Source organism: Nerophis lumbriciformis, linkage group LG05 (genome assembly GCF_033978685.3).
Source record: "Nerophis lumbriciformis linkage group LG05, RoL_Nlum_v2.1, whole genome shotgun sequence".
In the NCBI taxonomy this organism is placed as follows: Eukaryota; Metazoa; Chordata; class Actinopteri; order Syngnathiformes; family Syngnathidae; genus Nerophis; species Nerophis lumbriciformis.
Window position 1 is genome coordinate 33683757 of NC_084552.2, and position 15430 is coordinate 33699186.

General features: G+C 42.8%; 1 protein-coding gene across 2 annotated transcripts in view; it reads right to left on the reverse strand.

Annotated features, from left to right (window-relative positions):
• The window catches only part of large1 (LARGE xylosyl- and glucuronyltransferase 1), a 218281-nt gene that overhangs the window by 20711 nt on the left and 182140 nt on the right, over nt 1-15430 (reverse strand). For both annotated transcript variants that reach the window (XM_061960698.2, XM_061960697.2), the window contains exon 8: nt 9200-9312. In XM_061960698.2, coding sequence (XP_061816682.1) covers nt 9200-9312 — 113 coding nt within the window. The remainder of the gene's footprint in view (nt 1-9199; nt 9313-15430) is intronic.

Sequence of the window (15430 nt, forward strand, 5' to 3'; positions counted from 1 at the left end):
AACAGCACAAAACACATTGAAAATCGAACAGTTGGACATGTACATTCAGAGAGAAGGTCAAATTAAGTTTGCCTGTAAAGGTTAAAGTGCATTTACTTGCTAGCGAATAGACACAAAATCGTGCAGTATACTACCAAGACTCCATATGATGAACTAATTATTCCAAATCTGTGCGCCGTCAAATAAGTTGCATGCTTAAGATCTGGCAGACTTCTTTTGACTTTTTATTTCGGCGGAAGGCTCACATGACAACAGTTGGTGACAGGCAACCGTCTAACGGGAGTCATAAAAGCTCTATGACCATGTAATAAATGGTGTGATAAAGCCAGCTGACAGACTATTGGAGGTGCTCATACGGTAGAAGGCAGATGGAATGCTGAAATGATTCCGAAAGTGCCGTTCATTTTCCAAACTGCATACCTTGCGGGACTTTACTTAATGAAGGTTTAATTAAAATCTCATAAATGTACCACTCATCCGGATGAGCTCGGGATAGCTGGGAGATAATGGGGGGATCCTTGATTAAAATGCCCTGACAATATATATATATATATATATATATATATATATATATATATATACACACAAACATACATATATATATGTATATATATATATATATATATATATATATATATACTGTGTATATATATATACATATATATATATACACACACACACACACACACACACACACACACATATGTATATATATATACACACTCAAATATATATATGCACACACTCAAATATATATATGCACACACACACACACACACACACACACACACACACACACACACACACACACACACACACACACACACACACACACACACACACACACACACACACACACACACACAGTTGTGCTCATAAGTTTACATACCCTGGGAGAATTTATGATTTCTTGGCCATTCTTCAGAGAATATGAATGATAACACAAAAACCTTTCTTCCACTCATGCTTAATGGTTGTGTGAAGCTATTTAATGGCAAACAACTGTGTTTACTCTTTTTAAATTTAAAATGACAAAAGAAAGTACCCAAATGACCCTGATCAAAAGTTTACATACCCCAGTGACTTTGATCTGATAACATGCACAAAAGTTGACACAAACAGGTTTGAATGGCTAACCACGGTTCCAATCCTCACCTGTGACATGTTTGTTAGTAATTAATGTGTGTATAAAAGGTCAGTGAGTTTCTGGGCTTCTGACAGACCATTGCATATTTCATCCAGTGCTGCACAAAGGATCTGCGAGAAAAGGTAATTGAACTGCATAAAACAGGAAAGGGGTATAAAAAGATATCCAAGGAATTGAGAATGCCAATCAGCTGTGTTCAAACGCTGATTAAGAAGTGGAAAATGAGGGATTCAGGTAGACCAGCAAAGATTTCAACCACAACTGCCAGGAAAATTGTTCGAGATGCAAAGAAAAATCCACAAATAACTTCGGCTGGAATACAGGACTCTCTGAAAAATTGTGGTGTGGCTGTTTCAAGATGCACAATAAGGAGGCACTTGAAGAAAATTGGGCTGCATGGTCGAGTCGCTGGAAGAAAGCCATTTCTGCGCAAATGTCACAAAGTAACCCGCTTACATCACGCCAAACAGCCCAGAGACAAGCCTCAAAACTTCTGGAACAAAGTAATTTGGGAGCCTGCCCCACGGACTTCCGTGTTCTTTCGCTCTCAACAACATTTGGTAACACACACCTCAGCTAACTACACACATAGCCTCACACCACATACACTTTTGGGATTTAGTTCACACTCCATTTCCTTAGTTAGTATATTATTATTGTTTAATTATTATATATATTGAATATATATAATACTGCGATGAGGTGGCGACTTGTCCAGGATGTGCTCCGCCTTCCGCCCGATTGTAGCTGACCCCAAAGGGAATAAGCGGTAGAAAATGGATGGATGGATGGATCCATCCATCCATCTTCTTCCGCTTATCCGAGGTCGGGTCGCGGGGGCAGCAGCCTAAGCAGGGAAGCCCTGACTTCCCTCTCCTCAGCCACTTCGTCCAGCTCCTCCCGGGGGATCCCGAGGCGTTCCCAGACCAGCCGGGAGACATAGTCTTCCCAACGTGTCCTGGGTCTTCCTCGTGGCCTCCTACCGGTCGGACATGCCCTAAACACCTCCTTAGGGAGGCGCTCGGGTGGCATCCTGACCAGATGCCCGAACCACCTCATCTGGCTCCTCTCGATGTGGAGGTGCAGCGGCTTTACTTTGAGCTCCCCCCGGATGACAGAGATTCTCACCCTATCTCTAAGGGAGAGCCCCGCCACCCGGCGGAGGAAACTCATTTCGGCCGCTTGTACCCGTGATCTTGTCCTTTCGGTCATAACCCAAAGCTCATGACCATAGGTGAGGATGGGAACGTAGATCGACCGGTAAATTGAGAGCTTTGCCTTCCGGCTCAGCTCCTTCTTCACCACAACGGATCAATACAGCGTCCGCATTACTGAAGACGCCGCACCGATCCGCCTGTCGATCTCACGATCCACTCTTCCCTCACTCGTGAACAAGACTCCGAGGTACTTGAACTCCTCCACTTGGGGCAAGATCTCCTCCCCAACCCGGAGATGGCACTCCACCCTTTTCCGGGCGAGAACCATGGACTCGGACTTGGAGGTGCTGATTCTCATCCCAGTCGCTTCACACTCAGCTGCGAACCGATCCAGTGAGAGCTGAAGATCCTGGCCAGATGAAGCCATCAGGACCAAATCATCTGCAAAAAGCAGAGACCTAATCCTGGAGCCACCAAACCGGATCCCCTCAACGCCTTGACTGCGCCTAGAAATTCTGTCCATAAAAGTTATGAACAGAATCGGTGACAAAGGGCAGCCTTGGCGGAGTCCAACCCTCACCGGAAACGTGTCTGACTTACTGCCGGCAATGCGAACCAAGCTCTGACACTGATCATACAGGGAGCGGACCGCCACAATCAGACTGTCCGAGACCCCATACTCTCTGAGCACTCCCCACAGGACTTCCCGAGGGACACGGTCGAATGCCTTCTCCAAGTCCACAAAGCACATGTAGACTGGTTGGGCAAACTCCCATGCACCCTCAAGGACCCTGCCGAGAGTATAGAGCTGGTCCACAGTTCCACGACCAGGACGAAAACCACACTGTTCCTCCTGAATCCGAGGTTCGACTATCCGGCGTAGCCTCCTCTCCAGTACACCTGAATAGACCTTACCGGGAAGGCTGAGGAGTGTGATCCCACGATAGTTAGAACACACCCTCCGGTTCCCCTTTTTAAAGAGAGGAACCACCACCCCGGTCTGCCAATCCAGAGGTACTGCCCCCGATGTCCACGCGATGCTGCAGAGTCTTGTCAACCAAGACAGCCCTACAGCATCCAGAGCCTTAAGGAACTCCGGGCGGATCTCATCCACCCCCGGGGCCTTGCCACCGAGGAGCTTTTTAACTACCTCAGCAACCTCAGCCCCAGAAATAGGAGAGCCCACCACAGACTCCCCAGGCACTGCTTCCTCATAGGAAGACGTGTTGGTGGGATTGAGGAGGTCTTCGAAGTATTCCCCCCACCGATCCACAACTTCCGCAGTCGAGGTCAGCAGAACACCATCCGCGCCATACACGGTGTTGGTAGTGCACTGCTTCCCCTTCCTGAGGCGGCGGATGGTGGTCCAGAATCGCTTCGAAGCCGTCCGGAAGTCGTTTTCCATGGCTTTCCCGAACTCCTCCCATGTCCGAGTGTTTGCCTCCGCGACCGCTGAAGCCGCACACCGCTTGGCCTGTCGGTACCTGTCCGCTGCCTCAGGAGTCCCATGAGCCAAAAGAACCCGATAGGACTCCTTCTTCAGCTTGACGGCATCCCTCACCGCCGGTGTCCACCAACGGGTTCTAGGATTACCGCCACGACAGGCACCAACTACCTTGCGGCCACAGCTCCAATCAGCCGCCTCGACAATAGAGGTGCGGAACATGGTCCACTCGGACTCAATGTCCAGCACCTCCCTCGTGACATGTTCAAAGTTCTTCCGGAGGTGGGAATTGAAACTCTCTCTGACAGGAGACTCTGCCAGACGTTCCCAGCAAACCCTCACAATGCGTTTGGGCCTGCCAGGTCTGTCCGGCATCCTCCCCCACCATCGCAGCCAACTCACCACCAGGTGGTGATCGGTAGAAAGCTCCGCCCCTCTCTTCACCCGAGTGTCCAAAACATGAGGCCGCAAATCCGATGACACAACTACAAAGTCGATCATAGAACTGCGGCCTAGGGTGTCCTGGTGCCAAGTGCACATATGGATACCCTTATGCTTGAACATGGTGTTCGTTATGGACAATCCGTGACGGGCACAAAAGTCCAATAACAAAACACCACTTGGGTTCAGATCCGGGCGGCCATTCTTCCCAATCACGCCTCTCCAGGTTTCACTGTCGTTGCCAATATGAGCGTTGAAGTCCCCCAGTAGAACGAGGGAATCACCCGGGGGAGCACTCTCAAGTACTCCCTCGAGTGAATCCAAAAAGGGTGGGTACTCTGAGCTGCTGTTTGGCGCGTAAGCGCAAACAACAGTCAGGACCCGTCCCCCCACCCGAAGGCGGAGGGAAGCTACCCTCTCGTCCACCGGGTTGAACTCCTACATGCAGGCTCTGAGCCGGGGGGCAACAAGAATTGCCACCCCAGCCCGTCGCCTCTCACTGCCGGCAACGCCAGAGTGGAAGAGAGTCCAGCCCCTCTCGAGAGAACTGGTTCCAGAGCCTTTGCTGTGCGTCGAGGTGAGTCCGACTATATCCAACCGGAACTTCTCTACCTCGCGCACTAGCTCAGGCTCCTTCCCCCCCAGCGAGGTGACGTTCCACGTCCCAAGAGCTAGCTTCTGTAGCCGAGGATCGGACCGCCAAGTGCCCTGCCTTTGGCTACCGCCCAGCTCACATTGCACCCGACCTCTATGGCCCCTGAGCCCATTGGAGGGGGGACCCACGTTGCCTCTTCGGGCTGTGCCCGGCCGGGCCCCATGGGGACAGGCCCGGCCACCAGGCGCTCGCCATCGTGCCCCAACTCCGGGCCTGGCTCCGGAGGGGGGCCCCGGTGACCCGCGTCCGGGCGAGGGAAATCTGAGTCTCGGTACTTGCATTTCCATAGACGTCTTCGAGCTGCTCTTTGTCTGATCCCTCACCTAGGACGTGTTTGTCTTGGGAGACCCTACCAGGGGGCATGGAAGCCCCCGGACAACATAGCTCCTAGGATCATTGGGACACGCAAACTCCTCTACCACGTTAAGGTGGCAGCTCAGAGAGGAGAGGTGGCAGCTCAGAGAGGAGGATGGATGGATATATATAATAAATACTTAGAGCTATACTGCTCCCTGGTGTCTGTTGCCGTCACATCTCTTTAGTAATATATAACAGTTAAAGTACCAATGATTGTCACACACACACTAGGTGTGGCGAAATTATTCTCTGCTTTTGACCCATCACCCTTGATCACCCCCTGGGAGGTGAGGGGAGCAGTGGGCAGCAGCGGTGGCCGCGCCCGGAAATCATTTTGGTGATTTAACCCCCAATTCCAACCCTTGATACTGAGTGCCAAGCAGGGAGGAAATGGGTCCCATTTTTATAGTCTTTGGTATGACTCGGCCGGGGTTTGAACTAATACACATATATATATACATACATATATATACACGTATCTACCAGTGACGTGCAGTCAGGTGAGGCAGGGCCTCACGTGCCATCATGGAAAGAAAAAAAATGTAAAAAGAAAAAAAAAAATTTAAATTGTTATATGTATCCAGTGATTATACTATAAAGTTATTTTCCATTTAACTTCACCAGTTTTAGATTATTTTTACTCAAAATCGCTGAAATTTCACATTTGCCGTTCAAATACTGAGAAGAGACTTGCGGTGAGTCACCAGCCAGTTGAGCCTCACCATGGATTGCGCAATGACTCGGCTAACTGCTGGCCTGCTGTGCAGTGAGACCGTATTGCTATATGAATTATATTATACATTTCCATAGTTTAGTTAGCTGAGGTATATAATGTACAGTGTATTTTGTCAACAACTGTATGTGTGTAACGTATTTCTTGTGCTGAGCAATCATAAAACGGCTGCGAAGACGCACTGGGTGAGGCTCGCAGTAATCCCGCCTCATGGTGGTAGAGGGCGCTAGTGATCCCAGAGATCATTCTTGCGACTACTCGGCTGCAGAATAAGTGACAACAAGCAGCAACAGTTAGCGATCGTTTATTTTTTCCTCTCGCCTGGACTTTTAACATGGAGGATTACATATCTAAAATAAAACAGTTTTCTAAACTGGACTTTCAATCGAAGCAGGAGGTAATAATTAAAGGAAGATCTCCATGGAGACAGAGAGACTTTTAAAACTGAAGAAAGATAAGGAAGACTTCTATAAACAAGTTATCGATGCTTTTGTTCAGAAGGAGCGGCGCATGGACTTCATTTATAAGTAAAGGTAAGACCATAATAACGTTTTTTTAATTAAATGTGCTTTTTTTGTGTGCTACAGTTTGTATGTGTAAAGTTAAAGTTAAGTTAAAGTACCAATGATTGTCACACACACACTAGGTGTGGTGAAATTTGTCCTCTGCATTTGACCCATCCCCTTGCACACCCCCTGGGATGTGAGGGGAGCAGTGGGCAGCAGCGGTGCCGTGCCCGGGAATCATTTTTGGTGATTTAACCCCCAATTCCAACCCTTGATGCTGAGTGCCAAGCAGGGAAGAATGCTGGTATGAGCTTTTAAACATAATCCATTAACTGCTGCCAATCAAATGGTGAATACGATACTCTTTAGGGTTCATATGTTTGTAAATCTGACTGTGATGAAGTCAGTGCCTCACCAGCCATCAACCTCACCGCACGTCACTGGTATATACATACATATATACACGTATATATATATATATATATATATATATATATATATATATATGTATGTACATATATACACGTATATATATATATATATATATATATATATATATATGTATGTACATATATACACGTGTATTTATATATATATATATATATATATATATATATATATGTACATATATATATATATATATATACGTACATATATACACGCATATATATACATACATATACATACACGTATATATGCATACATATATATACATATATATATATATATATGTATATATATATATACATATATATATATATATATATATACATACATATATATATATATATATATATATATATATATATATACAAACCCCGTTTCCATATAATTTGGAAAATTGTGTTAGATGTAAATATAAACGGAATACAATGATTTGCAAATAATTTTCAACCCATATTCAGTTGAATATGCTACAAAGACAACATATTTGATGTTCAAACTGAAAAACATTTTTTTTTTTTTGCAAATAATCATTAACTTTAGAATTTGATGCCAGCAACACGTGACAAAGAAGTTGGGAAAGGTGGCAATAAATACTGATAAAGTTGAGGAATGCTCATCAAACACTTATTTGGAACATCCCACAGGTGTGCAGGCTAATTGGGAACAGGTGGGTGCCATGATTGGGTATAAAAACAGCTTCCCAAAAAATGCTCAGTCTTTCACAAGAAAGGATGGGGCGAGGTACACCCCTTTGTCCACAACTTGCATATATTTATTTTAACAATTTAAAGACATAATTTAGCCATAGAAGCTAAAAAACAGCTTCATAAAGACTGCTGTAAAAGTATTACATACAGTATTAATAGTGATTTCCACTTAAGAGTATTTAAAAAAATATAACTATTTCATCCATAACCCTTGTGTAATGTTCATATTGTTGTTACTCAGCCAGCGTTTGGGGTCTGATGGACCAGTTGCATTTTGTGGCTTTTAATGCCTCACAATCAAACCCTTTTATGTTAAAATACTGAACAGATGCACGGAAAATTTCTCTGCCAGTTTCTGCATCCCACAGGGATTATTCTTTTGTGTTTCTGCACCTGCGGTTCCCACACAAGGTTGCAACATTGTTTGTCAACACTGTCTGCTCTCATTTTCTCGCACATTTGACCCTCTGATGTTCTGTGTACCTACACTCTGTGTGTGTGTGTGTGTGTGTGTGTGTGTGTGTGTGTGTGTGTGTGTGTGTGTGTGTGTGGTACACAGAACATCAATTCACTTCTATTAGCTACCCGGACATCTTATATGTAATAGAAATGTGTAGGGGGGGGGGGGGGGGGTGGTGTATGGTGTGTGGCCATTAAATATGTATTCTGATATATGTTCTTCACAGAAAATGAGCCAAAGTCAGTGAGTCTCAGTTTGAAAAATTAATTAATTGTATCATTTTTCTTTTAATAAAAAATGAAAACGGGTCCCACAGACCCGAACACCACACAAGGGATAAGTGTATACAGTATATCAAATAATTATATTTTGGGTATTTCAACCATTTAAAAAAAGTCAGTATGTTTGTCTAACTCCTGTTTTTTTAATTGAAAAACAAATCCACAAAGTGAATTTAAAGGAGTATTAGCTTACTATTATTTTTATTAGGCACTGACGTGGCGCAATGATTGCCAAAAACATTGATTTTCATGTATTGTTATTTTTGCTGCCTCAGTTCAAATGAGGGTGTAGCGTGTACCATGGCAGGCTCAACCAAACCGCAAAATCTCTGACATGATTGCTTGCGTGTTGGATGTGTGTGTGTCACAGTTGGGCTACTAGTGGCCACATGTCACTCCAGTCCTCTTAAGCCTTGCACTTTCTGGCCTGACTTCAGAGAATGTCCATACTGGCTGCCTCTCCAACTGTTTGACTGCTGTTTAATTTTAAATCCATCTGGCAGACAAAAGCTTTTTTTCAGCCAAATGTCACATACAAAAAAATCAACATCAGTGTGCATTTTTTCCACGCACTGCAAGTAAAGTGTCAAGGCTTCATGTGAGGTACATGAAAATGCAGCAGATGAGCAGCAGTTGGACCTTTATGAAAAGTTCAAGCCTATTTTAGTTGGACAAATTAAAAATTGAACAAAGACTGCATGAAGTGGCATATTTGCATAGGAGCAGTCAGGTTAATAACCTTCGTTGAGGTCTCCAAACGCAAATCACGTGAGGTTGAAGAAATGTTGAACATTACTTCCTAAACGTACTTTTTTTTTGCAGCATGAGAAAAATATATTTTACGTGGGAATGTTTGCATTTTACCTGATCTGCCAATGAAGTGGACAACATGCTCATCAATTCCCGCTCCGCAGTCAACCTCCACATCTGCTCCCATCTCAGCTTTCGTAGTCGATCGAGGAGAAGCAAAATCACCCCTGAAAAGAACACAAAACACTTCATGTGACCTACAGTAGAACCCGTTCATGTCGACATCTGTATCAACAAACCCAGTCCTGGTCTACGGTGTTCTTCTTATCAAAAAGTAGTGATGTGCGGCTCAATCCACTCCCGATCAGTATCAGTACGTGATCGCCATTGCTGATTAATGCCTTTTAACGCCAATCACAAACAAGTGGCTAGCACATAATTAGGTGTTTCAATATAGTGTGGAGCCGCTCCCCTAAGCTACTAATAATTACCTCCATTACAGAAAACAAACTGCAATTCTTAGTACCATATTTTTTTGGATTATAAGGTGCACTAAAAATCTTTTTATTTTCTCAAAAATCAACAGTGCGCCCTGTAACCAGTGTGCCTAATGTATGGATTAATTCTGGTTGTGCTTACTGACATTGAAACAATTTTATTTGGTACATGGTGTAATGATAAGTGTGACCAGTAGATGACGATCACACATAAGCGATACACTTGTACTGCAAGTTGACGCCTGTTCAATAAATACTCTAGCAAAGCAAGCCCAAAACTTTGATGTTTGATTGAGAAAAAAAGAACATGCAACGCTCAAAAATCTGTCAAAATGTTTTAGTACAACATTGGTACGCTACAAAGTCGTACCACTTGATGGATTGTTGGCACATTACGGTTACCGTAGTCAGGCGTGCTAACATGCGGGTATTATTATAGTCTGTGTATAAGGACCCCAAAATGGCACCCATTAGGAGACATTATCTGGCGTTTTGTTTTGCAATATAAGGCAAAACCAACCTTTTTTTTTAACCTTTTGGTACCTGCCGATGCGTATTTGGGATCTGCATAAATCCCGAAAATGGGCACGCGTCCGCCATTGAAGTCATAGTGAATAAGCTCCTTTTTCCTCTATTCCCTTGTTGTGGGGCATTCATCCTGTGCTGTTGCCACTTCTAATATAAAGTAGCGTGAAGTTTGAACTTCTATACAACACGGAAGACGCTGTCGAAGGTGAGCCATGTAAGTAAGACAAATAATCCTGGAGAGACGGTTAGAAAGGGACTTGAAGACGGTCTATAAAACAATCTATGCACAATTTTGACCAAAGAACCACTATTACATGTTACAGATCACAAGGAAGTGTTTTAAATGTAGAAAAAAAAAATCATCACAATATGACCCCTTTAATGCACCTTTTGTATGAAAACAGACCTGAATAGACCTGTTCATCGACACTGTACATTATGGTCCGAAAAATACGATATCTTTAGTGTCACTATCAGTGGAGGACAAAGCTACACGTTACACACCGAGAGCAAGCCATACATGCTAATAGCTAAACTAACCACCACATTAACTGCTAAGTTAACATTAAACGACACCAAGAAACAAGTTCTTAGTAAACGTTGAGCAATGTAGATGTAGGGAAATGAAAAATTAAATCAACAAGCATTATTTTCTCAAAATTATTTTTTGTTGCTTTTGTCAATGTTTACAAACTGAGAGAATAATTTCCTGGACACAGGAGTATGTTGAGGTCAAAAACCCAATGATTTAAATGAGTAGTACATAGTAGTTTTTGCTCGTGTTTAGTTATTGTGTACCACTGACCTCGTTTTACTCAAAAATTGTATGCAATAAAAGAGAATACGGAACTAGTGTAAATATTGTGTTGATATTGTTAAAGGGGAACATTATCACCAGACCTATGTAAGCGTCAATATATACCTTGATGTTGCAGAAAAAGACCATATATTTTATTAACCGATTTCCGAACTCTAAATGGGTGAATTTTGGCGAATTAAACGCCTTTCTAATATTCGCTCTCGGAGCGATGACGTCACAACATGACGTCACATCGGGAAGCAATCCGCCATTTTCTCAAACACCGAGTCAAATCAGCTCTGTTATTTTCCGTTTTTTCGACTGTTTTCCGTACCTTGGAGACATCATGCCTCGTCGGTGTGTTGTCGGAGGGTGTAACAACACGAACAGGGACGGATTCAAGTTGCACCAGTGGCCCAAAGATGCGAAAGTGGCAAGAAATTGGACGTTTGTTCCGCACACTTTACCGACGAAAGCTATGCTACGACAGAGATAGCAAGAATGTGTGGATATCCTGCGACACGCAAAGCAGATGCATTTCCAACGATAAAGTCAAAGAAATCTGCCGCCAGACCCCCATTGAATCTGCCGGAGTGTGTGAGCAATTCAGGGACAAAGAACCTCGGTAGCACGGCAAGCAATGGCGGCAGTTTGTTCCCGCAGACGAGCGAGCTAAACCCCCTGGATGTCTTGGCTCACACCGTCCCTTATGCCACCGAAGATGATCAAGAGAAGAATATTGACCCTAGCTTCCCTGGCCTGCTGACATCAACTCCAAAACTGGACAGATCAGCTTTCAGGAATAGAGCGCGGATGAGGGTATGTCTACAGAATATATTAATTGATGAAAATTGGGCTGTCTGCACTCTCAAAGTGCATGTTGTTGCCAAATGTATTTCACATGCTGTAAACCTAGTTCATAGTTGTTAGTTTCATTTAATGCCAAACAAACACATACCAATCGTTGGTTAAAAGGCGATCGCCGAATTCGTCCTCGCTTTCTCCCGTGTCGCTGGCTGTCGTGTCGTTTTCGTCGGATTTGCTTGCATACGGTTCAAACCGATATGGCTCAATAGCTTCAGTTTCTTCTTCAATTTCGTTTTCGCTACCTGCCTCCACACTACAACCATCCGTTTCAATACATTCGTAATCTGTTGAATTGCTTAAGCCGCTGAAATCCGAGTCTGAATCCGAGCTAATGTCGCTATAGCTTGCTGTTCTTTCCACCATGTTTGTTCGTGTTGGCTTCACTATGTGACGTCACAGGAAAATGGACGGGTGTAAAAAACTTCGAAAAATATAATAAGCCACTGGGAACTGATTTTTAATGGTTTTAACCATTCTGAAATTGTGATAATGTTCCCCTTTAAACAGTCAATACCACTCACCATAAATAAGTTGAAAACTATACGATTAATATATGTGAAAAATATCGATATCCGCCGATGACTGATTGGTATGGAAGCATAAAACCCTGATCATAACATCCCTACCACAAGTTGCACGCTTAAGTTGATGTCCACATAAATGGACGACCTCTTTCGTCGACATTAATTAAAAGACCCAAGGGAGTCATTTAAAAAAAATATTCGGTCTGTTTATGTCGACACGTGTTGTAGTATTGTTAGCAGGCAGCGTAAAACAACAATAGCAACATAACATCTATCTGGTTAACAGCAATACAATGTGCACACGGTTACTTCCTGTTCAGTGCAAAGTAATGTTCAAAGTAAAAGCATGACAGTATTTAGATCACGTTTACCACAGCAAATGATTCATTTAATTTAAATCGTTAGTCAGCAAAAGAAAGACTTGCGCTTTTTCGAAAGCTTTATTGTCATTGTAGTGGAGATATACATTGGACATTATTGCAACAGCTGTTAAATAAGAGGATACACCGAAATATCGTATTAAACAGAATAATCCAAATAAAAACATGCAAAAATAGAGGAAATCCATCTCAAAACTCCTTTATTATCCTTATGTCTCTGTCTCACAAGGAAATGTGCAAACACTTGTCAGCACTAAAGACTTGCGCCTGTTGTGATGTATATATATTTTTAAATGAATTTTTAAATGGATTTTTGCTGTTTCTATTCTAACTCAAAGGGCATCATTTTAAGTCTCATGTTCTATACCAGGGGTGTCAAACCCGTTTTTATCGAGGGCCACATCGCAATTATGGCTGCCCTCAGGGGACGCATTCAACAGTGAACTATAAACATATAATAGCCTCGCTACAAAATCTGCATATCATTATATTATTATATCATATATAATCTGTTTCTGATTATTACATTTTCTACTAACAGATTGGTAGATTCCTTGCTATGCCAGGGTGAAAAGCTGATATTTAAGTGTTTCTTTTTGATTACCAAAAAACAAACAAAAACAACAAAACAAATGATCTGGCAGGTCACCATAAATGATACGGCAAGCCAAATGAAATGATGCGAAGAGCCATGATGCGGGAGAGATTTTAAATGATGCAGCAAGCCAGATTAAATTATCGGACAGGCCACCTTAATTATGCAGTGAGCCACTTAGATGATGCTGTGGGGCACTTTAAATGATGCGGTGGGCCACCATAAACGATGCCGTGGGCCACTATAAATGATGCTACTGGCTTCATTAAAATATGTGGCCAGCCAAATTAAACAGGCCAATTTAAATTATGCAGTGTGCCACTTAAATGGTGCTGTGGGGCACTTTAAATGATGCGGTTGGCCAATTTAAATGATGCAGTGGGCCAGATCTGGCCCTCAGGTCTTGAGTTTGACACATGTTCTATACTTTGTCTGATGTCGTATTCATGTATTTTCTTAACATCATGGCCAAGAATGGCTTCCCCCCCCCACTCATGTATTACTGTAGCATATGTGTACTCAGCCTTCCGCTCGAGTGCATCTGGGATAGGCTTTAGCCCCCCAAGCGACCCTAAAAGGGACAAGCGGAAGAAAATGGATGAATGTTTAAAAAAAATATTTGCCCGCCTACAAATAAATGAACCTAACCTAATGGTTAGTTTGGGTTTCGGTTATGTCCAGAACCGCTTATTTCGACACCAGTCTCTCAGCCTGCGGGGCGTCGTCTTAAGCGCGCTCAATTGTATTAAGAAACAGAGAGATCCATATCGTTCCACCCCGGCTCTAGTGATGAAAGTCTCCTTCATGAGGCTCTGAGTCAAAGCTTTGTGTTTACTGAGAAAAAGCTGTAGACTATACGCCTGCAAACAGACTGGCATAAGATGTAGAATATATGTTAAGTTCTGCTGTGGAAACATAAATCCTTCTGAGAAACTTTGTTCCATAACAAAACAAAAAAAGAAGGAACTTTTGGGGGAAACAACTACTTTTCCTCAGTTGCCTTGCTAATGAAATAAATCTTCCTGGCACCTACAAATAAAATTAGGCAGCCAATTTTTAGCGGAAGGAAGAAAAAAAAAAGACGTGGTGAATTGCTTTTGAAGACCGGAGCAAACCAACTATCCTTAACCGCCCTGCTGTGCTCCATCTGTTGCTATGGCCGCATGGACATAATGCCCAATAACCACACCTGGACTGGGGTCTTTGTGTCCATTTCCCATAACGTATAACTATCCCGTCGGAGCAGTAGGACGTTCGACAAGTCAAGGCAGTTGCAAAAAAGTTTTTTAAGTTCACAGAAAAATTTGATAGTCATTGAGACTCGCTTGAAGCAAAGATATCTTTATAAAAGGAAAATAGAAATCGGCACAGTTAGCCGCCATGTCTGTATTTAGAGTGTGAATTACTTTGGACATTTTTTGTTTGTTGGTTAGCAATAAAACTCAAACACTTATGGGTGGATTTCCTTTTAACTTTCAGCAAATGTCCAAAATATGATAAGGAACAAGTCATTACATTTTGGGGCTGATCCAGAACATTTCTACCACAATAAAAGTCTCTACCTCTGTGCGTGGCCTTGCCTCCACCCACAGAGACAAAGACAGAGACGAGAGGCTTCACTCCGTTTATTTCATTCACCTATGTATAGCTAAAAAAGTTATGGGCACATTTTGATTAAACTTTCAGGATATGTCAGAAATGGGAAAAAGGAACAAGTGATTACACTGTGGAGCTGATACACATCACTGTTTGGATTCACAACATTATTACTATTGGGAGAGAGAGCCTAGCAGAAGTCTCTACTATGAGTGCTTTTCTACTTCTGTATGCAACCTTGCTGAAAAAAGGTTTGGACACCTTGCTGTATACCAAATATTTTTAGCTGTTTGATTAATGTAATGAAATTCATGAAAAAACCCCATCTAACCTTGTAATTGTGAAAACCAGTGCAGATTTTATTGAATGTGTTGTGGCAGGAGTCCAAATTATTTGGAGTGTGTCCCTGCCAGGCTTTTGCACAGGAGCATGGAGCTCTCTCTTACAACACTAAAATCTATTATAGTTTAATCATATTTTTATGTTTAAAATATTTTCTACAGGAAAAAATTGGAGAAGACAATATAATTATAAGCAAAAGCTGAACCATTGCTGCAAT